At 36.3% G+C, this 26249-nt stretch overlaps 1 protein-coding gene across 6 annotated transcripts in view; it reads right to left on the reverse strand.

Annotated features, from left to right (window-relative positions):
- Window positions 1-1362: 1362 nt before the first annotated feature.
- LOC149556787 (uncharacterized) overlaps window positions 1363-26249 on the reverse strand; it is a 66406-nt gene continuing 41519 nt past the window's right edge. For 2 of the 6 annotated variants that reach the window (XM_089831315.1, XM_089831317.1), the window contains 2 exons: window positions 20230-20362; window positions 1363-3331 (listed from right to left, as the gene is read on the reverse strand). In XM_089831315.1, the coding sequence (XP_089687441.1) occupies window positions 1665-3331; window positions 20230-20362 (1800 nt within the window). In that variant the 3' untranslated portion in view covers window positions 1363-1664. Of the gene's footprint in view, window positions 3332-5965; window positions 6046-8195; window positions 8680-8779; window positions 16999-20229; window positions 20363-26249 lie in introns of those variants that run through there. The other 4 variants (XM_089831318.1, XM_089831316.1, XM_089831319.1 and 1 more) reach the window with 3 other exon arrangements.

The following is a 26249-nucleotide window of genomic DNA, read 5'->3' on the forward strand; positions in this document are numbered from 1 at the left end:
AGTAACATATCCTACACAGTATAATACAGTGAGATTCAACGAGGGTATCAACAATCTTTGGGGTCCTGAGCGTGAAACAGTGTCGCAAGACCAATCTGAGATGGCTATCTGGCTTAATAGGTAATAAGGTAATCCTTTGATTGTTTTAATTTTCATATGCTTGCCTTCAAACCTTTCACGTTTTGCAATAGTTGATTGATATTGCTTAAAAAAATTATCTTTCATTCAATGCAGGAAGCAAGTTCAAGTCTTAAAAGGCTAAGTGCAAGCATAAACTGCAGACTGGCAACACTACAGGAGTTAACAATGCCTTCTAAGTTATCGTTTTTGTGTTACCTCATTTCCCACCTTTTTCCTTTTTTCTTCAGAGTTGGGGATATTTCTGTCAAATTTTCACTTATCTAAATGGCATTGTGTTCTTCTAAGTTATGCTTGATAATTTTGTTAAATTACATAGTTCAGCTAAAAGGAGATTGCTTGTTTTCAGTTTCTTCTCCTTAATGGCCCCAAGTACAGCTAGTATGCACGATTGTAGATTTATTTAACATTTTTGTTTTATGCACTTTAAGTATAGCAGCAGAGGAAGTTCACATGGAAGATACTAATATAGATTACAGATGTGTAGCATCTCATCTCATGTATTAACAATGCAGAAAACATATAAAGTGGGATAGAGAAGAGAACTGTGCTTAAAAGTGGGAAAAATCACAATTTAATAGTTAATGATACCACTTATTGAGCTATATATTTCTATGAAGCTGCAAATTTGTTACAAGCATTCAGAAATGGATCTACATCATGCATTTCTGTCTTCTAATCTACAACTTAGAATGCAAACTAATTCAGATTTACTTTGTAAATGTTTTGGAATACTTAAACAGAAATGATATGGAATTTCGCTTCTATGAATTTTCCACGGACCAGGTCAGCTAGAAATTGAACAATATGTTCTACCACAAAGCTTCTGTAGTGTTCAACTTCCACAAACCAGGTCAGACAATCAAAACTGCAAACCTCTTGACTGTTCAGTTTCCATGAACTGGGTAAGAGAATCCAAACTGCAAAACTCTCAGCAATTGAAGAAAACCTACACGGGTAAAAACTCTGGGAAGGGAATGCTACCAGCATTGCATTGCCAAACAGAAATGCCAGTAAATGGTGAGAGAGAAAACAATGATATCTTTGATCTACCACAACACAACCATTTTCTACATCGTAATAGACTATTTCCTCCCTCAAAGGTTTTAAACACACAGAAAATCTCCTATTTCCCGACAGAAGGCAGGGACTCCAGCTGTATTGCAGCTCCTGTTAAGTCTTGCTAAAAGCAACATATTCTGTAAATAAGTGAAGAGAAACAAATTTGATAAACTCTCTCAACTGCTAATCATTTCAAAAAGGGTGTTCAAAAATAATTACATAGAAGGATCAGATCAGAGGGGGCATCCATCCAAAGATGCATGAATTTATAATTAATGTCCCCATCTATGCTGGACATGGAAAACAATGTATTGAAGTGAGGAATATGTACAGTTGTCTGCTTGAACAAAACTCAAATAACTCCATGTTTTCCTTAGTAATGAAATAATACATGTGAAAACTAAATTTAGCAAAGTGTTCAACTGCACACTCTTGAAGATGTTCACCTAGGGTTCAGACCAGTTTTATTTACTCCCCTGCTGCAAACCAGCAGAGAAATCTGGAACATAACCATGAGGCATGTACATTCTGGTATCTGGCCATGATTCTTCAACTACAAATCCTCTGCTTGCTTCAATCCAAATGCCTTCTGATTGAGCTTGAGATTCCATAGAATATAAGAAATCAGCTTCCCAGCAAACTTCTGCAACCATAAAACGCCGCTTCCGAGGAATCTCTGCCAAAGCAGCTTCTTCAGCAACTTTGGCAGCCACAGCCAAAAATTCTTGCAATGTCAGTATCTTTGCACAACCTTCTAAATCAGACCCACTTATGATAACCGGTGAAAGCCATTCTTGCTTTGGAACAATGTACCACCTGCTTTTTTCACAAGCAACATGCTCTGCAAACTTGGTGAATTTATCAATATGAATCCACCATCCCATAAAATGCTTTGGATTAAGTTTTGACTCTGATTTAAAACAAGCACATTGGAAATGGTAGTTGGTTTCCTGTGAAGCAGATGCATCCGCATTAGAGCAAGTTTCAATGATGGCATGAGGATCCATGACCCACTCCTGTTTTGAAGAGTTTGCAGTGAATGTAGAACAAAGGCCACAGATATTGAATGGTCTATCTCTTCTTCTTGATCCCCTCAAAAGTTGCCATAGTTCATACTCATAAAACAGAAAACCTTTCAACAGTGCACCAGGGACAATTTCCACAGCAGACATATTTTCTGTGAACATAATTTTTTTAATTTCTTCAGTAGTGTGTTTATCAGAAGAATGCCCAGCATTGACAACCTGCTCTGGTAATTCTGAAATTCCGTAAGTCTGGCGAAGAAATGAAGCAGCTGATGAATTTTGTGAGAGAGAGAGTTGATTTTGCAGCCGACATTTTCTGTCAAAGAGAGTCTCTCCTACATGCGGGCCAAGAAAACAGCCTAAAAACTCATTATTTGCCAAAGAAAACTTTAATAGATTTGGTGGATTTGCAGCAGGACTACATTGTTTTTGATGCTCATACATGAAACCTTCCTCAGGAGCACCATTAAGCCTCTTCAGTCTCCATGTGGCATTGCCTGGTGATTCAAATCCAAATGCCTCCCAGGGACCTGCATACAACAGAAATTTAACAGAAGCTTCCCAGTGGTGCACTTCTTCCTCATACATAATCTTGTGTCGAAATTCTGATTCTAAAGCATCTTGATTTATATTCCCAAAGCCATCTGCATATCGTTTTCTGTTATCTGTAAATTTGGATGCTTTGGGATCAAAATGAGGGCAACGAAACAAGAAGTCAAATTCACCAATTGTACGAATCTCAGTTTTGCTAGATTTCATTCTTCTCTTTTTGTTGAGCAATCTTTTCTGTTTATGAATTCCAACAGATGAAGCAACATTACCATTCACTTCTGCCATCAATGGGTCACTAAAATCACCTATGCTCATTTGCGAAAAATTGAGCTCTGGTAAATCTGTCCTATTTGTTGAAGTTTTGGACCATTCTGATTGCTGAGAAGCAGGTTCCAGAGTGTTGCTTTCAAACCCTGTCCCATTATTTTGACAAAATGACTGCATACCAGCAGAGGGCACTTGTTGCATTACTTGCTGAGAAATAACAAGCTGTTCAACTTGCACAACAGGTGAGAATCGTAATACATATTCAATGCATGCAGCAAAATGATCTCCTGGGGATCAAAAAGGATATAGATCAGTTATTGGATCATGTGAAAGAACGTCATTGTAGAGGAACAACTAAAATAACAAGTGACCCATTTCTTATGCATTGATACTGTAATTATACTGTTGCAGAGAGCATGTAGATGAACACAAGCCTGAGTGTATTTAGAAAATAAAGTCACCAGTTTTGCAATCCATAACAACTAATAAAGAATTTCAATTTCATTTCAAATTTTGGCAGAGGTCAGACACGTTAGTTGGCAAACTAAAATCAACTATGTCCCAGGATAAACTCTATGGAAAACCAAACATCTAAACGATCAAATGATGATTTAGTGCATTATCTTAGTTTAGAAATGCATGTCCATGAAAAATAAATGTTGGAGAAAATAGTTGGATATTGTTTGGAAACCTCCACATCAAGCAGATCGAATGATGATTTACTGCATTGTCTTAGTTTAAAAATGTCTCTGTTCAAGAAAAATAAATGTAGGAGAAAATACTTGGACACTGTTTTGAAACCTCCATGCACTTCCAGCAATTATGTTTCTTTAGAATTTTCAATGTGCTATTTTTACTTTCGCACAACAACGTGTATTGAGTCAGCTTTCCTCTGAGTTAGAAAAAAACAAGGAGTGGTCAATGTTTTGGGGATGTTAAAAATTCCATATTTTGGGATACCAGAGGACTGCCTATTTTAGTGACATATAAACAAAATTAATATTTAATTTTTTTTTAAAACAAATAAATTAAAAACACTTAAAAATCACATAAGTAAAATAGCAACTAATTGATTCCATAATCCATTTAAAAGGACTTGTAACCTCAGACATAATTTAAAACTTTCGTGAATAATTTATATTGAGAGATGCTAAAAAAAGAAATGTTGCATCCTGCATGGTACATAGGTACATTGAGTGACAAGCTCATAACTTGGACTTGTTGGTTCCCAAAACCGCAGATTGGAATCCTACGAGTCTTGCCAACTCGATGCTGGGTTATCCAATCGGTTATGGCCAACGTAACAAGATCAATCAGTTTGATCTTCTGCACTTCTGGCTCTGCAAGGCCAAGGCGGGTGCACTTGATCCTGAACAAAACACCTAGGTCCAAGATGCTTATAGCAAGATCAATTTCAATACGAATGCAACAAAAGTTTCGTAGATGGCGAGAAATACATAAACTTTCAATTTGCACAAAAATGCAAAAATTGCTGAAGTAATGCCAACTTTGCAACTTCAATGATGACTTCACAAAGTAAAAGCTTCAAACTTATAGATTCTGAATTGAAAACAAAATAAATGATTATATGAATGTGAGAGTATTTAAAATAAAGAATAATTATGAATTATTGAAATAAATGAATATACTAATTTTTCAAAGGAAAGATATGAAATAATTGCCAGCACATAGATTATGAATCATGAGTAATATAAAGCCCAGTGCCAAAATTTAAAGGATAATAGAGTCAGTATTACAAGATTATAACGTACAACTTAAAAAATTCTAGGCACTTCAACTATAAACAATTTAATAATCAAGATGCGACAGATCAAATATATGCATGTGTGTGCGCGCGCGCAATTTTAAACTAGTCTAGATTGTGCTTTAACTCCTAAGATATGGAGACAAACTAGACACAAATACGGAAATAATTAAATATTTCACCATATCTATGATAATCGAGTTTAAAATGCTATAAATGATCCTATCCACTTATCTGATATTTAAATTATTTACAGAATTTTAAAAATTACTTATAAAGGACAAATCTCTATAATATTTTCGACTCTAAAGCTTTGTGCAAATAAATAAAATAAATATGCCTAGTGGTTATGCCAGAGACAAAAATGCAATGAAGACAGATGATTGATCCACTGCAATTCGATCCAAAATCACATATAAAAATTTACTCAATGATTCAATATCCACAAGCTTTCTTCAATATTCAATCTTTAACAATGAAAGAATATCATATATCAAGAGTGCATATATAGCTTTAGTATGCAGATAGTCCTTTTTTTTAAAGAATGTATCAATTGTCCCTTTTGTTTGATTTATATCTTCTATTTATAAACTAAGCAAGGGGTGTCAGTTGTCTTTCCAAGCATCACACCTTCTAATAACAAATAACTTAGCAACTCGAACCTTTAACATAGCTTTAATTTAGCAATTTTATGATTTCATATCTTATGCTTTAAATGATGAGCAAACATGATTTGGATGGTTTGTTCGAATAGTGGAATAAGACGGAATTCCATGCTCCATATCTGCATAGCCTCCTTTGCACACAGTATCAACATCTTCTTTAAGTTGGCGTTTTTACTTTAATCCTTGGAACCATACTTAGTCACTGACACGCATATAGATATTATCCCTACTTCAGTCAGGCCCTTAATATTCACTTTGCCAGTATTAGATATGCCAATTGAAATTGCAGACTTGAAGTTGCAGAAATGTATTATAGAAATTCCACTTCTTATTTGTTGTCGATAGCCTATTCATGGAATGTTTCATTTTAATTATTATAAGAAAAAATTTATCCCTCAGATCTGACAGCTCCCCAACATATGAAAGAAGCATTGTTTGTAGTACATGTAGATTTGGTAGTCCATGATTTCACATCAATACATGATACACACCAGCTTTGTTTGAAAAAGCGGTTATCATCATTTGCTCCACGGTGCATAGGCTCTTCCTCTTTCGCGCGTACTCTTTAAACCTACAAGCATGTATTATCATTAGATACAAATTATTAGATAAAACTATACAACTCCTGTCGTCTCTCCCAAATTAAGAAAGGCCATGAGTGGCGTGACTTCAACATAAAAAGACTTCTAATGATACCCAATACTTAGTTTTGAATTTCCAGCTCCTAAGCATATCCCTGCTCTTACAATTTCAATTTCTTCTCTATATACTTTTACAGAAAACATTAGTTATCTGGTGCTAAGATGGAATTATATTTGGATATACAATTCATATCTGTGATTGACTTTTCAGCATTCTTCGTTTTATTAATATGTTTTGAATTCCTGTGTATTTCCCTCTGATTATATGAATGTGAAAGTATTTAAAATAAAGAATAATTATGAATTATTGAAATAAATGAATATACTAATTTTTCAAAAGAAAGATATGAAACAATTGCCAGCACATAGATTATGAATCACGAGTAATATAAAGACCAATGCCAAAATTTAAAGGACAATAGAATCAATATTACAAGCTTATAACGTACAACTTATAAAATTCTAGGCACTTCAACTATAAACAATTTAGTAATCAAGATGCGATCAAATATATATGTGTGCAATTTTAAACTAGTCTAGATTGTGCTCTAACTCATAAGATATGGAGACAAACTAGACACAGATACGGAAATAATTAAATATTTCACTATATCTATGATAATCGAGTTTAAAATACTATAAATGATCCTATCCACTTATCTGATATTTAAATTATTTACAGAATTTTAAAAATTACTTATAAAGGACAAATCTCTATAATATTTTCGACTCTAAAGCTTTGTGCAAATAAATAAAATAAATATGCTTAGTGGTTATGCCAGAGACAAAGATGCAATGAAGACAGATGATCAATCCACTGCAATTCGATCCAAAATTGAATATAAAAATTTACTCAATGATCCAATATCCACAAGCTTTCTTCAATATTCAATCTTTAACAATGAAAGAATATCATATATCAAGAGTGCATATATAGCTTTAGTATGCAGATAGTCCCTTTTTTTAAAGAATGTATCAATTGTCCCTTTTGTTTGATTTATATCTTCTATTTATAAACTAAGCAAGGGGTGTCGGTTGTCTTTCCAAGCATCACACCTTCTAATAACAAATAACTAATCAACTCAAAGCTTTAATATAGCTTTAATTTAGCAATTTTATGATTTCATATCTTATGCTTTAAATGATGAGCAAACTTGATTTGGATGGTTTGTTCGATAGTGGAATAAGACGGCATTCCATGCTCCATATCCGCATAGCCTCCTTTGCACATGGCATCAACGTCTTCTTTAAGTTGGCATTTTTACTTTAATCCTTGGAACCATACTTAATCACTGACATGCATATAGATACTATCCCTACTTTAGTCGGGCCCTTAATATTCACTTTGCCAGTATTAGATATGCCAATTGAAATCGCTGACTTGAAGTTGCAGAAATGTATTATAGAAATTCCACTTCTTATTTGTTGTCAATAGCCTATGCATGGAATGTTTCATTTTAATTATTATAAGAAAAAAATTATCCCTCAGATCTGACAGCTCCCCGAGATATGAAAGAAGCATTGTTTGTTGTATATGTAGATTTGATAGTCCATGATTTCACATCAATATATGATACACACTAGCTTTGTTTGAAAAAGCGGTTATCATCATTTGCTCCACGGTGCATAGGCTCTTCCTCTTTCGCGCGTACTCTTTAAATCTACAAGCAAGTACGTATTATCATTAGATGCAAATTATTAGATAAGACTCGAGTCAATGATTGGTAATAGACAATATACAACTCCTGTCATCTGTCCCAGATTAAGAAAGGCCATGAGTGGCGTGACTTCAACATAAAAAGACTTTTAATGATGCCCAATACTTAGTTTTGAATTTCCAACTCCTAAGCATATCCCTGCTCTTACAATTTCAATTTCTTCTCTATATACTTTTAGTGATCTGGTGCTAAGACGGAATTATATTTGGATATACAATTCATATCTATGATTGACTTTTCAGCATTCTTCATTTTATTGATATGTTTTGAATTCCTATGTATTTCCCTCTGTTCGAATATGTTATAATTAATGCGTATGGAACAAAAAAAATTATATTTCTTATCAGGGATGTTCAAGTTACCTCATTGGTGATTTCACCATCAGTCAACATCCACTCCACCTTACAGATAAGAAGTCACCAAACTGGAACATCTGGACTATGGTGTACTCAACAACTTACTGTAAAGAATACTCCCCATAAAAAAAAATTCTGCTGCAATGTCAGCAACTGTCTTTGTAACCGATTTGAAAAATCTCCATGACATGTCTGATATCAAATGATCCTATGATTTCTACCTTTATTTCCCACATAATCAAAACCAAGAGTATGTTAGACAGAATGATTTATATTAGTATGGTAAGAAAGTAATGATCTTTTGATGCCTGGTTAATGGACAACAGTAATTAGAGACATAATACTACACATAGGATAAATGATTAGAAATAGTGCAGAAATGAAAGCCCTCTTTTTTGCGAAAATTAGGGCTCCATCAGTGGCTCTTGTTGGGGACATATGTCGTTTGTGAGCATAATGAGTATCCCAGCTATCTCTGGGTGAAGCAGGCCTACAAGAAAACAATAAAAAACAATTTAATAATACAATTGTATCAAAACAAACAAGTATAAAAATTTGCAAAGAAGAAGATAGTAGAGTCAAAGAAAAACCTCCTTGAGTGTCCTTTTAGAAGCATAATGGGATCAGGTGACCTCAAGCGTGTCAAAAAAGTGACTACTCTTTCCTCTGTCAAACACCACATTATGATCCTGCAATAACTCATTCCTTCTTATCATGTTATCATATCCTTCCTTTGCACGGTTAGCTTTTCGAGCCAAATGCATAGATAAACCATTGCATACTCTATCGTAAGTCCTTGTCAAATGCTCATTTGAATACTGACCGAGGAAACCTAATGCTTGAGTGCATCTACTTTCTTTTGCAACCTTGTAATAAACATCAACATACATGTGCTTTTCCTTCATCACTTGTTTAGGATTAGAATTTACCTTTGCCTTATCAACAGCATCATTTGAAAAGAAATAAATTTCATTATCATTTAATCCAAACATCTGATCTCTTGCTTTACTCATTTGATCAGTATAAATAAAAGAAAAATCCTCAAAAGAATTATGATGAAAACTTAAAAGCATTTCCTAAGGATACTCGTAACAAATATTATCACAGAATCTTTAGGGATACTTACCTCAGTATGCTGCTTATACTTCATACCTATATCAAATGCATCACCCTTATGAGCAATACTTCTAGCTCTGCTTCATCAATGCAATCCTTGGCATCTAACTTTTGTTTAGCCTTTGAAAAATCATCAGGTGCACTACGGTCTTTACTGAATGGAAGATCCCTATGGTCATGCTTTTGATCAATCACACAAGCATCTAGATAATTTTGCTCTGCTTGGATGTCTTCTAGTGTACAATTTGTTTGATCTCCATACTCCAGATGTTGATTTTCTTCACAAAAAGGTTTTGAAAATAGCTCATATTCAAGAAATACAACTTTACTTTGATCAAGACTCTAATCAAATATGACACTTGGGAAATTTTCAGAACCATGCTTCAACACACTCTTCTCATTGTGCTTGTCTGATTTCATCTCATCTTCACATATCTGATATAACTCCTGCTCATAGGATGAGCTGAAAAATATCTCACCTTCTGAATGCTTATCATTAGTTTTATCATTATCATTAGGCTTGTTATCATCATTGCGATGCATGTAATTATCCTATGCGGGGTATGATATTTCTTCCACTGTGTCTTTACAACATGGATTAATCTCACAAAGTAATCTGTTTCCCAAAAATTATACATAATGCATCGTAGGGAATAAATTTGAAAAACTCTCAAGATCAATTCAATTCTAGGTTCAACAAATATTTTACCTTCTTGGGATTTATCAATCACCCTAATGTGTGTTGATCCACTATTATGTTTTGAGAAAAAAATTGGGCCATTTGTCTCAATATATATTTTATATTCCATGTCTAATAAGGCTGAAATATCATCCACGCTGAGAGAATCCTCTTCCTCATTTTCATATTTCCTACAGTTTAATTCCTTACCAATCTCATCATGATCGGATTCTTCTTCACTTTGGCCCAAAACTTCTTCTACACCTAAATCTGAAACATCATCTGATTCTTGTTTCACTTTGGTATTTCATTCTTCATTTTCATCAGCTTCTTCTAATATCTGAAAAAAAAGCTTCACGTCAGGGTCCTTTGGCAAAATTCTCAACTCAAGAATTTTGTTTAGAAAGTCCTCATATGGAGGTATAAGGTTTCTGTAATGCTTTAGCAGTCGACCAACTGTGTGTGCATTAGCATAGTTCTACATGGCATCGAGGGCTAACAAAGGGTTTAAAGGGATCTTAGAGTGTTTGGGCCAAAACAAAGTTGATTTACTCAATTTCAGGCATACTTACTATTTTTTAAACTAATAAAACCAGTAAACGAACTGCAGATGACCAAGTTACAAGATCAGTTCAAGAGGGTTTGGGAGGCTAGTGGACAGGAATTTCAGATGGATATTTCCCTCAGAGATTATATGGACTTAAGGATGAGACACATGCCTAGAGCAGGAGGGAGAAATCAAAACTTTGAGCTGCCAACTTTCTTTACCTTATTATGATGCCTCAAGGAAGATGACTGCACGAGCTTAGGTGTAGAAGTTAGATACATACTTCCAGCTGAATCCAATGCCTGAGGAGGAGGCTCTCAAGTATGCAACTATTCATTTGGATGGCCTAGCACATGAGTGGTGGCACCATGGCATGGTAACCTTGGGGCATAATCAAATCACATCTTACGAGGAGTTCACGGAGAGACTCATAGAGAGATTTGATACCGAAGATCCTGAGTTACAGTTTAAAGAGTTGGCACAGCTCAAGCAGTGGAGATCAGTTGAGACATACATCAGTGAATTTCAGAGGTTAGTTGTGTTGGTTACAGATATTTCAGAGAGGAGATTAGTAGTGTTATTTATGATGGACTCTCAGATCCCTTGAGGGGTTGGGTCAAGGGGCATGACCTCGCTACATTACAGGAGGCCACTAAGAAGGCTCGTGACTTGGCACTTTTTTCTTTTAAGAGCAAATTTCAGCCTAGGGATTCACATACAAAGAAGGATAAGGATAAGGACAAAAAACCTTTTTACTGGGATTCACAACGAAAAGGGGATAATAGGAAGTTGGATAATGACACCCTAAATGAGTTGAGGAGGAAGAAGTTGTGTTTTCATTATAGAAAGTCCTGGGACTTATCTCATTAGTGCCCTCTCAAGGCTAAGGCAAATCAAATGGAGTATTTTTCAGCGGAGGAGTCATAGTCAGAGGAGGAGGATCAGCACTTTCATTCGGATGAGATTAGCACTCCAGAGGAGAACATCATTCCTAAGGATGATAGGTCGTTGGCATGATTGACAGGGGCTCAAAACGTGATCACATTTAGGGTCGAGGGTACTATCCAGGGGCAAAAAGTGATCTCTTCCATTGACACTAGGGCTACACATAACTTCGTAGATGCACGGTTAGTAGCCACAAGAGGTTTACAGACTAAGGAGCATGTTGGGTTTAGAGTCATGGTAGCTAATGGTGACATTATTATGCACTCGGAAGATACCTAATCTTCACATCAAGTTTGGAGATGGCTATGAGTTGGAGGATGAATTCTATGTAGTAGACATGGGAGACTACGATGTCATCCTCGGCATGACATGGATGGCCTCACTAGTTGAGTTCATACTCAACCTAGCAAAACTAGAGATGAGATTCCGACATGAGGGAAGAACTATTGTACTCAGAGGACTTTTGGATGGGAGTTGTAGAGTAGTCTCCCTAAGGAGAATGCAAAGACTTTTTCAACATAATGACATAGAGTGGGCACCAAAGTGTTTCATCATGCCAGCTCCAAAGGAGCCATAGGTAAAGAGTCATCCACCGGATACCCAGGAGATACTTGACAGACATGCCAAAGTATTTGGCAATATTCCGCATGGGGTTCCTCCTGATAGGGGAGTAGAGCATGTTATTGAGCTTGAGGAGGGAGCCAAACCGGTCATGATTACCCCCTATCGTCATCCTAAGAAACACAAGGATGAGATAGAGAAGGCAATTAAGGAGCTATTGGAGATGGGGCACATTAGGTCTAGCAAAAGCCCTTTTTGCTTCAGCAATAGTTCTAGTGAAGAAGGATGGGACAATGTGCATGTTCATCGATTATAGGGCACTAAATTAAAAATAGGTATCCCATTCCTAGGATTGATAAGTTGCATGGTGCATGCCTCTTCACCAAATCAATTTACGATCTGGATACCACCAGATTAGGATGAGAGCAGAGGACACTAAGAAGACAGTCTTCCGATGTCACTATGGTCACTTCGAGTTTATGGTTATGCCATTTGGGCTAACCAATGCACCTACCACATTTCAAAGTTGTATGAACCAGGTGTTTAGGGGGCAATTGAGGAGGTTCGTCTTGGTCTTGTTTGATGACATCTTGATCTTCAGTAAGACCTGGGAGGAGCACTTGCAGCATTTGGAGGTGTTATCTATTCTGGATAGAGAGTCATTGTATGCCAAGGAATCAAAATGCGAGTTTGACACGACCGAGCTCCTTTATCTTGGGCATATCACTAGTGCCAATGGTGTTCAGGTTGATCCTGAAAAGATTAGAATTATTGTGGATTGACCTACTCCCACAAACCTCACACAGCTTAAGGGGTTCTTTGGTTTATGTGGTTTTTACAGGAGGGTCGTAAGGGGATTCTCACAGATTGCCGCACCTTTGACAAATCTTACTAAGGAGCCTTCACATGGACAAAGGCAATGCAGAGATGTTTTGACCACTTCAAACAGGTGATGTCATCTTGTCCAGTTCTAGCTCTACTTGATTTCACGAAGCCATTTGAGCTTCAATGTGATGCTTCAGGAGATGTGATTGCATTTGAGAGTAGGAAGCTCCAAGGAATTGAGAGGAGTTATTCTATCTATGACAGGGAAATGTTGGCCATAATGCATGTGTTGGCCAAATTCCGATCATATTTGGTAGGTGCGCATTTTGTGATAAAAAATGATCACAATAGTACTAAATACTTCATGAGCCAGCGCGATCTTAATGATCGAAAGCAGAAATGGGTTACTAAATTGCAAGCTTATGACTTTGATATAGAGTTTGTCAAAAGTAAGAAAAATGTGGTGGCTGATGCTTTATCTCGGAGACCTCATTTATGTGCTTTGGCAGAGGTTTTAGGAGATTGGAGAGATCGAATTGCCGCAGAGTATGCAAGAGATGATTGGGCTTCTGGGATAGTTACGAGCATCATTCAGGATGACAGGTATGCGGTGTTGGATGGGTTGATCACATTTCAAGATAGGGTTTATTTGATCCCTACATCACAATTTAGAGAGGAGATTCTAAGGGCATTTCATGATGCACCTACAGCTGAGCATCCAAGAGTCTTCAAGACCTATAGGCAAATCTGAGAGCAGTTCTCATGGAGAGGGCTCAAGGATGATATTCAGAAGTATGTTAGGGAGTGTGCAGTTTGTCAACAAAATAAGGGAGAGCACACATTTCCTGCAACTGTACTGCAGCCCTTGCCCATTCCGGACAAAAAATGGAAAAGTATTTCTATGGACTTCATCATTGGTTTACCATGAGTGTAGGGAAGAGATTGTATTTATGTGGTGGTAGAAAAATTAACAAAGTTCGCTCACTTCTTTGCTATTCCTTCTACTTATATAGCAGCACAGGTTGCAGATTTATTCTTCAAAGAGGTCTTTAGGTTGCATGGGGTACCAAGATTTATTGTTAGTGACAGGGATAGCAAGTTCATGAGCGCCTTTTGGCAAGAGTTGTTCAGGAGTGTAGTACAGATCTTACACCTAGTACGAGTTACCACCCTCGGACAAATGGGCAGACGGAAATAGTAAATAAATGGGTGGAAGGTTATTTGTGGAACTATGTGACTATGCAGCAGAGAGCGTGGATCAAGTGGTTATACATGGGGGAGTATTGTTACAATACCACATATCAAATGACCATCAGGATGACTCCATTTATGGTATTATACGGTATGAAGCACCCAGCTTCATGGATTTAGTTTTGGGGAACAGCCGAGTGCCCAAAGCCAAAGACCTATTGCAAGATAGTTAGGATACCCTGAGAGCACTCAAGGAGAACATACGACAGACTCAAAATCAGCAGAAGTTGTATGTTGATCAGCACAGGGTAGAGCGCAATTTCAAGGTAGGGGATATGGTGTATTTGAGGCTACAACCATATAGGCAGTCATTGCTCAAGAGAAGCGGAGCAAAGAAGCTAAAGCCTAGATTTTATGGTCCCTACAGGGTGATTCCCAGAGTGGGAGAAGTCGCCTATAAGCTTGAGCTTCCAGAGGCCAGTTGAGTGCCCAATGTATTTCATGTGTCGAGGCTTAAGAAAGCAATTGGTCAGAGTGTAGTTCCTTGTACAGATTTACCCCCCTTCGATGAAGAGGGGAAGCTCGTGTTAGTACCTGAGGCCATTTTGGACACCCGAGAGAGGAAACTCAGAACCAAGATAGTGAAGGAGTATTTGTTCAAATGGAAAGACCTGCCAGAGGAAGATGCTACATGGGAGAGTGAGCGGGTTATTCAGCAAGTTGGACTAAGATTGCTTGAGGTCAAGCAATTTCAAGGGGGGCGGACTGTAATGTCCCCACTTTAGCAGTCGACCAAGTGTGTGTGTGTTAGCCTAGTTCTACAATGTCCCGAGGGCTGACAAAGGGTTTAAAGGGATCTTAGAGTGTTTTGGCCCATTTTGGCCCAGTCATCTTCAGTTTGGGCAAAACCAAGTTGATTTACTCAGTTTCAGGCATACTTATTATTTTTAGTAAATCGGCAAGACATAGGGGAGGCTAGTTTTGGTGATTGAATTTGATATTCCACGGTGAGAGCTTTCCGACGAGCTATCACTCATGCTATTTGGAGCCCAATAGCTAATATATTTTTGTGCCTAAAGTTTTATTAAAGTAACAATTAATTTAGTTGTAAAATATTAAAGTAATTGTTACTTTAATATTAAATTTTATGGGAATGTGTGCAAATCAAAAGGGGCGCCTAAGGGAGACATAAGTGATTATTTTACTATGTTTTATATCGCACATCTTTTATCCCACATTGCTTATGTGAGTAGAAATGGACCCTTGGAGAAAGAATAAAAAGGAGCGTTAGTGGCTTCATTCGGCAGATTGAATATGAGAAGAAAATTGATGTGTGAGTTGTAGATCCATTCTTGGCATTAGAGGATGTCTATACTCTCTTGTGACATTCTAGATGTCATTCCCTTGGGGTTTGGCATTTGGAATTCATTGCTATCAGCTTCATTAATAGGCAGATTGGGCGCATTTCCATCTATAGGGGGATTGGGTGTTTGCTCATATCATTCTCGCTTCTTGTTCGATGCTTATGCCATTGTGAAGGGATCATTTTTATAAGATTCATGGACTGATTGAAGACTGATTTTACTGTAGCAGCATTGTAGCATGGCACTATTCATATTACTGCAATAGCAAGATGGGAAGTCATTAATGGAATGTTATGTTATAATGCTGGAGTAATTAGTGAGTTGAAACGTCTGCTATGTATTTGGTTTTATTAGTTTGAAAATTAATATTATTTCAGCAGTAGTTCAATCTTTAATTTGCATATTATTATAAATTCTTTCTTGTTCATGTTGTGTGGTTGCAAATCTATGCAAAGAGATAAAAACAAACAAACGTTTTATATCCGGAGCCATAAAGGGGTTTAAACATTTAACAAAGAAATTAAGCATTGGATGCAAATTATTTGACTAAACTCCTATCAGCAATTGGTTCAATTTTTGGGCATTTCTAGGGTGTCCATTACAGTTTGATGGTATCTCATGATAAATGTTTACCATCCTTATGAATAAATGTGTCAATGTCTCGCCTTTGTATCTTTCTAGATTGAAAAGGGCATCAAGTGGAGACATGTTAAGATCCTCTTCCATGCTGCAACTTTGGTCTTCATACCGTACACAACACATGTTTTCTTCCTCGCTTGCATTATGAAATTCACATAAGAACCATTGTTCAAAATCCTTCCAAGATGAGATACATTGTGTAGGTAATGATTCATGTACTTTTTTGGCATTGTCTTTTAACGTCCTGACGAATAGCTTCATCATCTGATCTTCTATAAAAACCTCATAATCTTCTATGAATGTATAAAATGCATCCAAGCATTGAAGTGTTGATTCATCCAATTCTCCATGGATCTTTGGTACAAGTTGTGAAATTTTTGCGGATAACTTGCTAGGTTCATAATCAAAATTGTGGAAATCCAATGGCCTGATGCCATCTGGAATAAAAGGCTTTCTTTGAAATGATCAATACATTTGAAAAAACTATCCACCATCTCCTTTTGAGTCTTCTCCCTCAGTAAAGCTACCAACTAAAAATTGTATTGAATAGAGTTGCCACCTCTTTCAAGGAATGAATCAATTTTCTGATCCTCTTGGTTCTTGCTTCCAGCAAAGTGCACTTGGAAACTAGTCTACGAAACTGGAGTTTCTAAGTAACTGCACAATAGGAATTGCGAGCAACTCTTTTTAGTAGAGTCGCCAATCTATTGGTTCCTAAAACTACAGATTGGAATCTTACGAATCTTGCCAACTCGATGCTAGGATATCCAATCGGTTATGGCCAACGTAACAAGATCAATTAGTTTGATCTTCTGCACTTTTGGCTTTGCAAGGCCAAGGCGGGTGCACCTAATCCTAAACAAAATTTAGGTCCAAGATGCTTATAGAAAATCAATTTGAATATGAATGCAACAAAAGTTTCCTAGATGGCAAGAAATATAGAAAACTTTCAATTTGCATAAAAATGCGAAAATTACTGAAGTAATACCAACTTTGCAACTTCAATGATGTAGCCCATGAGGATCAGAGGAAAAATAGTAGGCAGCCCTCATGATGTAAATTCTCGAAAGCTCTTGAATGAGCTTTGTCTAAAATCTCGATGCACTAGAAGGATCCCAAATCTAAACAAGAGCTTGCTAAGAAGAGCATTCTCAAACTTATGTTGCTCAACACTAAACTCAACTATACCATGCCCAAAGAAGTGAATTCAATCGATGAGACCCACCTACATGGTATAATATAGATGGTTGACAAAACAAGAAAAAACAAAGAAAATGCAATCATAATAGCATATGTAGGTGTAAGTTAAATCCACATAAGAAAAGACATATTATGAGCAGATGCGAATTGAAACACAAATCACCTAATATTTTACATGTTCAAAAGAAAAATACAATTCAATAGTAACCCTTTTCTTATCTTGTTATGCATGATCTTCAAGCAAAAAATGTTCATTTTCAATAATTATTTATAAATAGTGTAACCACGAGCACTAGGGGACATTGGAACAGGTATCCAAGACAAGGAAAAGGGCACTTCAATTTGGGGATTGTGGGGATGGTGAGAGGACGATAGTGAGAGAGTGAGGGTGTTGTAATATACTATACATATAACTTGAAATGCTAGTTATGGAATGATGTATTGTAATGTCCCCCTTTAGCCAGTGTCAAAGGACAAGTTATTAACCTACTATTGTGTCCCTCATAGGCTAAATATTGTGGGTAGAGGAACTTATGAGGCAGAGGGTCTTGTCTTCTTCACAATTGAGTATGTTCCAGTTTGGTCTTGGTTTGGCTCAGATTGGACTTAATTTGGGTTTAGTTTCATGTACTTGCTATTTATGGTAAGTTTTGTGATGATTGAGAGGGACCTTTTCTATTTTTGGAGTGCATTTGGTCATGTGGGGAAATAATAGGTGTGACTCCTATTTTAGACAGCCTATTTAAAGGATAAGTATTTTGGGAGCTATTATTATTTTGGTGGCCAAATTATTATTAAAACATTAAATGGCTTATTGTAAAGTTATAATTTGACTTTGTAATTTCACTTGAGGTTGAGTCATCATTGGAAGGGAGCTATTTATTCAATTAATTCATGGAAGCTTAACCCAAGGTATTATTTAAAGTATTGAAGTAAATGAATTATAAAAAGGGAAAAAGTATGTCTATTTATCCCAGATTGGCTGGAAAAATGTGTGAGTCCTCCTACAAAAGTTATAAAAGACTCAAATGAGTTCTTTTTCATTATACTGCTTATGCTTTTTGAAATTGGTGAAGTTTATTAGAAGAAACCAGGTTTTTGACATCAACCATTGGAGAGAAGGGATTCTTCAATTAAGCAATTATTTGAGGAAGTAAAATAACTTATGTTATGCTTACGATTTGCTCTTGCGTTAGGTGGGATCGGGGCTCCGTGCCTGGTCGGTCGACTATGGGTGTATTTTGCCCTATATTTTAAGGGCAGACTCTCCAGTGCTTCAAGAGCAGATTAGACACGTAATAAATCGTGCTTCTCGTGGTTAGCCAAATTTGATCTTCTAAGAGGGTTTCAAGATGGAGGCTCTAGTTGTGGTTCAAATGATGATTCAAATGCGAGGTGAATTTAAATCAGAATTCACCAATGGATTAAATGGCAGATTTTGGTGAGCATATATTATTTTGGTATCAAATAACAGTCATATTATGGCAGCAGATCATTCATAGGGCAGATTTATATAGTGTTGGGTGTGACTTTTGGTTGGAGCATCAATATTATATCTCAATTTGGACATCTACAGAAGCAAATAACAGTAATATTATGGCAGCAGATCATTCATAGGGCAGAATTACATAGTGTTGGGTGTGAATTTTGGTTTGAGCATCAATATTATATCTCAATTTGGACATCTACAGAAGTGGTCCACTCTCAAACTTTTCTGTGAATGTTGGGACAGAATCTATGGTATCTAACTAGGCGTCAATCTCCATCAAGCCGCTGTGAGGTCTGGGCATGGTCTCATTTCGAATTTGCAGGTACAGGTGCAGCTTTTCATTGTGCAAAATAAAACTTGTATCTGATTCTTGAGCGCCTGGTTTGCTGGTTAGTTTGTTAGGTGTTTCATGCTATTGAATCTACGTGGCCAAGTAATCAGTTATTGTATTTGGTTTAAATCTGAACTGACATTCTTAATCATGGTGCTTCACAGCAAAACTCAGAACTCGGAGCTTATACAGTTGTTGGACAAGTGTTTGTCATATGTCTTGTGTGATGCCATAAATATCATCATAGTGCCTGCAAATTTTTATTTAATGTTAGTATCTCATGATTATCGATTTCAGACTTTCTATATGTTGCCAATATATTTCCTATGACAGCATGATGAAGTAATCTTCTTACTTAGACATGACAAGTGTTTGAGAATATTCCTTGAGATCAAGCTTCAACAGGATAAGCATAAAAATCAGAGTTTACAAAGTTGTTGAAGTTAGAACCGACGGGGGTTCTTACATGTATAATTGTATAAGAACTAAATAATTATAATACCAAACACTTGAACATAGCAAAATTGCAACATGAATGTCAAATATATTATAAGGATGATAAGAATGAGTAGCATGATATCAAAACAAGTACAAAATCATGTACATACACTCATAAAGACACATATGTAGTCTGTGTGTGTGTGTGTGACAGTGACCATTACAGTAGCTAGTAAACCCCCTTTCTATCACAGGTGCCGCAGCTGCAACTGTTGCTTGCAGAAACCCCTGGCAGCAAGATGGTGGCACAAAAGCAGAGGTGGGGACACTTGGGAATGCCAAGTCCCCAACCCAGATGGGGGATAGGGGAGGGGGTCCTGTGTTACACTATATATAAATTAATTTGACAATCACCAAACAGGGTAGAACTTGAATACCTAAGAAAAAGAAGGGGAAATTCCAAACATACAACATACAATCATAACACCATGTCCAGGGATGATTTGAATGCACATAAATAAGAATGAAATATTTTGAGGAAAATGCAAAGCAAAACGCAAAAGGATATAATAATAAAGGAAAATGAACTACTGTACAACAAGAATTGTAGAGAAAAAGAATCAACGGAGACTATTTCTTGACCTTTCTAATCCCAAAACACGCTTACTAATATTCAAGGTGATAATCACAAGTAATGGGAATTTCCATAACATACCTAATCTTCTTACACGCTTTCGAGCTTCAAACCAATCAGTTACATGCTGAAAATTCAACATCTTCAGCCATTCTTTAGACTCATTCCACTTCAGTGTGTCTCCGCCCAGCATTTCCATGCTCACTGTTGGTAACTTTGGAAGAATAAATTATGCTCAATTTAAAAAAGATTCATTAAGACAATTTATTAAAATCTAACATCAAATAACATATAGATTAATAGCAAAGAGATCAACAGTCCAAGGATCAATACTATTAATGTACTAAAAAACAATATGCATCTTATAGAAAAAAATCTTATTTCCCATTCACTGATGTGCTCAAAATTGTTGGCTTAGAATAAAAGTATCATCATGCATTGTAATGTCCCCACTGAAAAATTTCAACTTTTTCCAACTTAGCTAACAGGTATTTAGTCAAACAGTTGGTGCAGCACTGAATACTAATTCATATTTCTGAACATAATGATTAACAATAGCTGAAACTGTTATCTTGAACACTTCAACAAACAGTTGACATGCATTAACCTTTCATTAACAATTTCACAAATAGTTGGCTACGCAGATCTCAAATAAAGCTGATTTAATAAATCACTGTATGTACTATGTATAGATCAGAATTTCCATTCCTAAACAATGTTCTCACTGTAAGAACCTCAATGGTTCCATCTCTTAGAGAGATTGTTTTCGCAAGTTTTATAATTTTTTTGTGTTTTTGCAGAGTATGTGCTTTCTTGGGGGTTTTTTGACAATATTTGAAGCAAATAACAATGCTTGAAAACAAACTAATTACAATGCAACTGTTCACTAGCAACTTTATTCACATTTCCCAAAAAGGAATATTTGTGATTGCAAAGACAATGCATGAGAAATCTATTTGAAAATTATTGAAGAAAACTTTTAACTGATAGCATGAAATTATAGTCATCCAAGAATGTATCGCAGCTTTCTAATTATGACCATAAATTGATGCCACAGCCTGCAAACTATAAGTGGAGACTCTAAACAGACAAACATGCCCCAGACACTGTCTACCGCTGCCTCTAATGTTTAAATTGCAGACCCCAAATGAATGTTGCTGCCTGTAGGGGAATAGTGGCTTCCAAAACTCCAAATGCAGACCTCTCTGATCACTGTGATCTGCAATCAAAATCAACTTCAAGCCTTGCAAATATATGTGGGATAGATTGGGGCAGTTTATTGATGATTGCTGCAAACTAGGAAACCTTCTTGGCCTATGGATGAAGCCAAAGCTTTTGCACAATTCGTTGGGTGTTTCACCAATTCAAAGTGCTGAAACTTGGAAGAATTTGACAAATTCTCTAAGCCTGACACTCAAACCATTGTTTCGTGCTCTTCAACCAAAAGCAACCAAAAAGAATGCACAGGTCATGAATGAATCGATTTTCACAAATAATGGCTTTTATAGTTGCCAAGAGAAAGTTCACCAAAAGGCTTCACTTTCACACTTTTCATAACTTAAATCCATACTTAGCTTTAATTTGAAATTGCTTTCAATAGTTTGAAATATAATATTCAATTATATTTACTCCAACACTTAGGCACCCAAACAACACTTCAGTAAATAACCATTTAATGAAGTTGCCATTTTACAATAAGAATTTAATTATTAATTAAGTGTAACTTATTTAATAATCATTAATTAAGCCAATAGCTTATTAATTCCTTTAGATGAATAACTCGCAATCCAGATTCTCATCGCCTAAGTGTTTTGCCAAAGATAGCAACTGGCTAAAACTGTCTTTGTATAAATAGTAAGTTTTAGAATGAAAGCTCTGGCAAAGTCACCATATCTCCATGCTGCTACCAATTATTGAGGTGTAATGCTAAGGATAGTAACCATGAATTTCCCAAAATAGTCATCATTATTAATAGTAGTGTGCCAATCTGTCTCAAACATAGACCAATCCTGAACATCCCTGACCTATGCAGTGGGGAATTAACCTATGGCTTAACCGAGACCCCCTATCCAACTGATTAGCCTACGAGGGCCACTGATAGGCTAATCTGAACCACTATCCATGGTGAGAGAAAAAGAGGACATTAAAATAACCTTCATAGTCAAATGTATGCCATCTTTTACAAAATCAGAAACTCGTGATATAACTAAATATGTATCAGCTGGCAAAGTTTCAATACTATATAATAAATTATAATATATGCAAATGTACCTAAATAGCCAATCCTGATTCTGGTTCGGATTTAGATTGGGGGGTTCGGCAAATAAAATAGCCAGATCCTAATTCAGCAGGTATATCTATAGATATTTTCGGAATATATATATGTATGTATGTATATGTATATGTGTATGTATGTGTGTATGTATGTTCACAGACAACATGTCAATGCTTATTCATCATTAGTTCAAAACTTCAGCCATGTAGTTGCTTCTTTTTTCCTGCTATTTATTCCATAACATAGTTGTTGTTTCAAGGTAATTAGTTTTGGGATTGCATCAGGTTTCCTGCTATGCATTTAGGTTTTATCTATAGTGGATATAAATCTGCAAATTACACTGTTATCTTGGTCTATATATTTTAGAACTTTACATTTGTAAATCATAGAAGAAAAGTTCTACTGGAGGAAAATTTAGCAAACTAAAAGATTATCATTTTTATAAACAATGATTAAAAAACTGTGCATTTATATATATTTTAGATCTCTACAATTGTATATCATAGCAGAAAATTCTACTGGGAAAAAATCCTCTTGGATCCCTCTCGGATCTAGACAATGGAAGGAGAATCGAGTAGCTTACCCCTTGACTAGGTGAAAACACATTTCTGCTGTCATAACAATAAATGTTGGACTTAAGGAACAGGTGCTTCAGAAATTACCAAGGGATGATTTCTATAAACAAGTATGTCTAGCCCTCCAAAATGATCCATGTGATGTCAAATACGAAGGCTGCCAATTAGAAGCAAATGGACTCTTAAAGAGATGAGGGTGCAACTTGAGACAAAAATGAACACAACAGAAAAGAAATTTCTATATCTGAAATGAGAAGTTACTACATGCATTACAGTAAAAATAGACCCAACTACATGCCCTATGGGCTACAATATTATCAAATTCTAGAGAAAAAACCCTTCTCCAAGTACCTTTTTCCAAACTCCACCAAAAACTACCTTTACACCTCAATGATGGGCCTTAAATAGCCTGTCCTAGGTTTAGGGTTAGGAATACAATTTACATTTTGACATTTGGGTACCAATGTCAAAACAGAGCTTCTAGAATTCAAATTAGAATTTGTTGTGAATAGAAGGTTCCAGAAAAAGTAGTCCAACTTCTAGGAGGCATAACTTTTAATCTGAGACTTTGTTTGACGAACCATTTACATTTCTAAAAAGCTCTCTAAGCGCTCTATAGCCTTAAATATTGCCAACGAGCACCCCCATTTTTCAAGGTTGTATGAGGCTATTTAGTGCCTCAAATCTGACTCTGAAGTGTTCCTAGGAGGTCTCCGACCAAATTAAAACTACCATAACTTTCAAACCATGAAACATTTTGACCTAATTCTTTTTTTTGGAGCGCTCGAAATTTCAATTACAACCTTACCTCCAACTTACACCCTCTAACTCTTCATAATTATGGTTCATAACAAAATAACCCAATTTCTACATTTGCACATATCCTGAGGTGTGCAAAAACAATAACTCATAAAAATAACAATGGATATTTGAGTTTTCGAATCTTTATTTTGCCCAAATGGGTATCCAAAAATGCAAACACATCAAGCATAAACTATATCTAAACATATTTTTGGGTGATACGTGATCTTACACCGTTGGATACTCCTACATCAGACACACAAGGTAAATTGAAAAGTGACCCTGTTATTTCTAAGCTAGTTGAGGAAAACCCAACTAGTCAACCTCCACTTTAGATAACCAAGTTGAGTCTTCCACAGGTCGTCCTTTCCACTTCACAAGATACTCCTCATACTGCCTATTTCTAGTACTCCTTCCCACACGACTATCTAAGAATTCTTCAATCTCCTTCTCAGAGGTACGAATTGGACATTATTCAAATATCAGTTCCTCATCTATACCATCTTCATTATACTCTATCAAATCTACAACATTGAAAACAGGAGAATTGTGGATTCCATCAAGCAACTCCCTCTCATATGCATTCCCTGAATCATGTTTCTTCAAAATCTTGTAGGGACCAAATTTTTTCATCTTCAGCTTGTTGTAGGTGCCAACTAGATATCGTTCTTTTCTCAAGTACACCATAACCTGATCCCCAACTTGGAATTCCTTATGCCTCCTCTTTTCATTTGCTCTAGCCTTATACTACATGATCATCCAGGTGATATGCTCATGCACTTCCTTGTGTAGGTTCTTGACATATTCAACAAAGTCCTCTACCTTAGCACCAATTTTGCCTCCTTGCTCCATCATACTTAATTTTGGTGTAGTCCTTGGACTATTCCCATACACAATTTGGAATGGTGGCCTACCAGTACTCATGTTCACAGAATTATTGTAAGAAAATTCTATTTGTGGTATAATTAAATACCATCCCTTGAGCTTATCACCTACTAAACATCTCAGCAGATTACTCTATTGCCCATGTTTTAGTCTCCTATCATTTTACATGAATCAGCTTGTCTCAGTCGAGAGCCCCAAAATGTCTAAGTCAAAGTCTTGAAGTCTAGTCTCTTCTCATAAGGATTTAGGATTTTCCCTTCTCCCCTTGCATTTTTTGGTTGTGTTGTATGAGTTGGATCAAAAGTCTGCATGCAAGTCACTCACGCGGGTCTCAAGTATAGCGGGGTAGGACAAGTCCTTAGGGTCACCCCCGATGAGAAGTAGAATAAGTCAAGTATGTTTTCGTCATTTTCGAGAAGTCAAAATTTATATGTTCGAGCTTCCACTGCGATCGGAAAAGTATTGGAACAGCTTTGCACCCACAAATGCAAACTTTACTTGGGTCGTAGAAGACTAAGTTGGTGCGCAAGGATATTCCTTAGAGATTCTGTTGGCACACCTTGCAGTTCGGAAAAATGGTTGGTGAAGTGCGATTATGCATGTTAAAGATATAGCAGACCCCGCAAGAAGTCAAAGGGGAAATGGATCTAAAAAAATACTTGAGGGCAAATTCTCGAGAAAACACTTCTCCTTTTGCGATGTCATAAAACAAGTGGAGAAGGTGTGAAACAAGGCTTGCAGAAAGTTAGTGAATGACTTCCACGGCACAACCACTTCACCTAAGAAATCCAAGTTCAAGATCGGGATCCTACATAATCAAAGAATGCTAGTGACTTAGAGGGTAAAGTTGAAGTTGGAAAAGTAAACAAGCTACTGCTCTCGTGTTAAAGAAGAAAAGCAAAGCAAAAATTTAATTCTCAGGATATGAACTATGAATGATGTGACATGATGGCATCTGGTGCAAGAGCACCTAAAGTACTAGAACATGAGAAAGTTAATATTCCTTATATGAGATATTTAAATCTATCTGAGTCATGTATATTGTATTTGGGTCAAGTTGTAAATGCTATGAAGCCATTTTGTCAAAAATGTAAAAGTTGTAAAATGCAACATTGAGAAAGTTGCCAACAATACAAAAAATGATGTAAAAAAGTATATGGTTGGTCTTGGGGGTAGTTAGGAAGATTTATAACTATCAAATGGATATAAATACCATTGTATGGTCGAACCAAATCAATTTTTGAGAAGAGGAAATATTTTGATACATTTTTGGTGCATTCTATTGTTGTTGTTTTGATTGGTGCTTTAGTTTTAGTGTTGTTTCCAGGCCTTGTATGGCTACGTACAGCCTAGAAACCATATAATATGGTAATGAATAGATAGAATGATAAATCCTCCTCATGCTTTTGGTTTGGTTCACTTTTATAAAGAAATGAATAAGTTATGAGCATTTTGGTGAAAATGGGTATTTGCAGATTTGAGATTCCCTGAATACAGTCATATTGCAGCATGTGGTGCGGACACATTTTGGAGACTCAAGACCTCTAAAAATATTCGTTGGAAAG

Source organism: Cupressus sempervirens, chromosome 5 (genome assembly GCF_028749045.1).
Source record: "Cupressus sempervirens isolate cs-2001-9-10 chromosome 5, ASM2874904v1, whole genome shotgun sequence".
In the NCBI taxonomy this organism is placed as follows: Eukaryota; Viridiplantae; Streptophyta; class Pinopsida; order Cupressales; family Cupressaceae; genus Cupressus; species Cupressus sempervirens.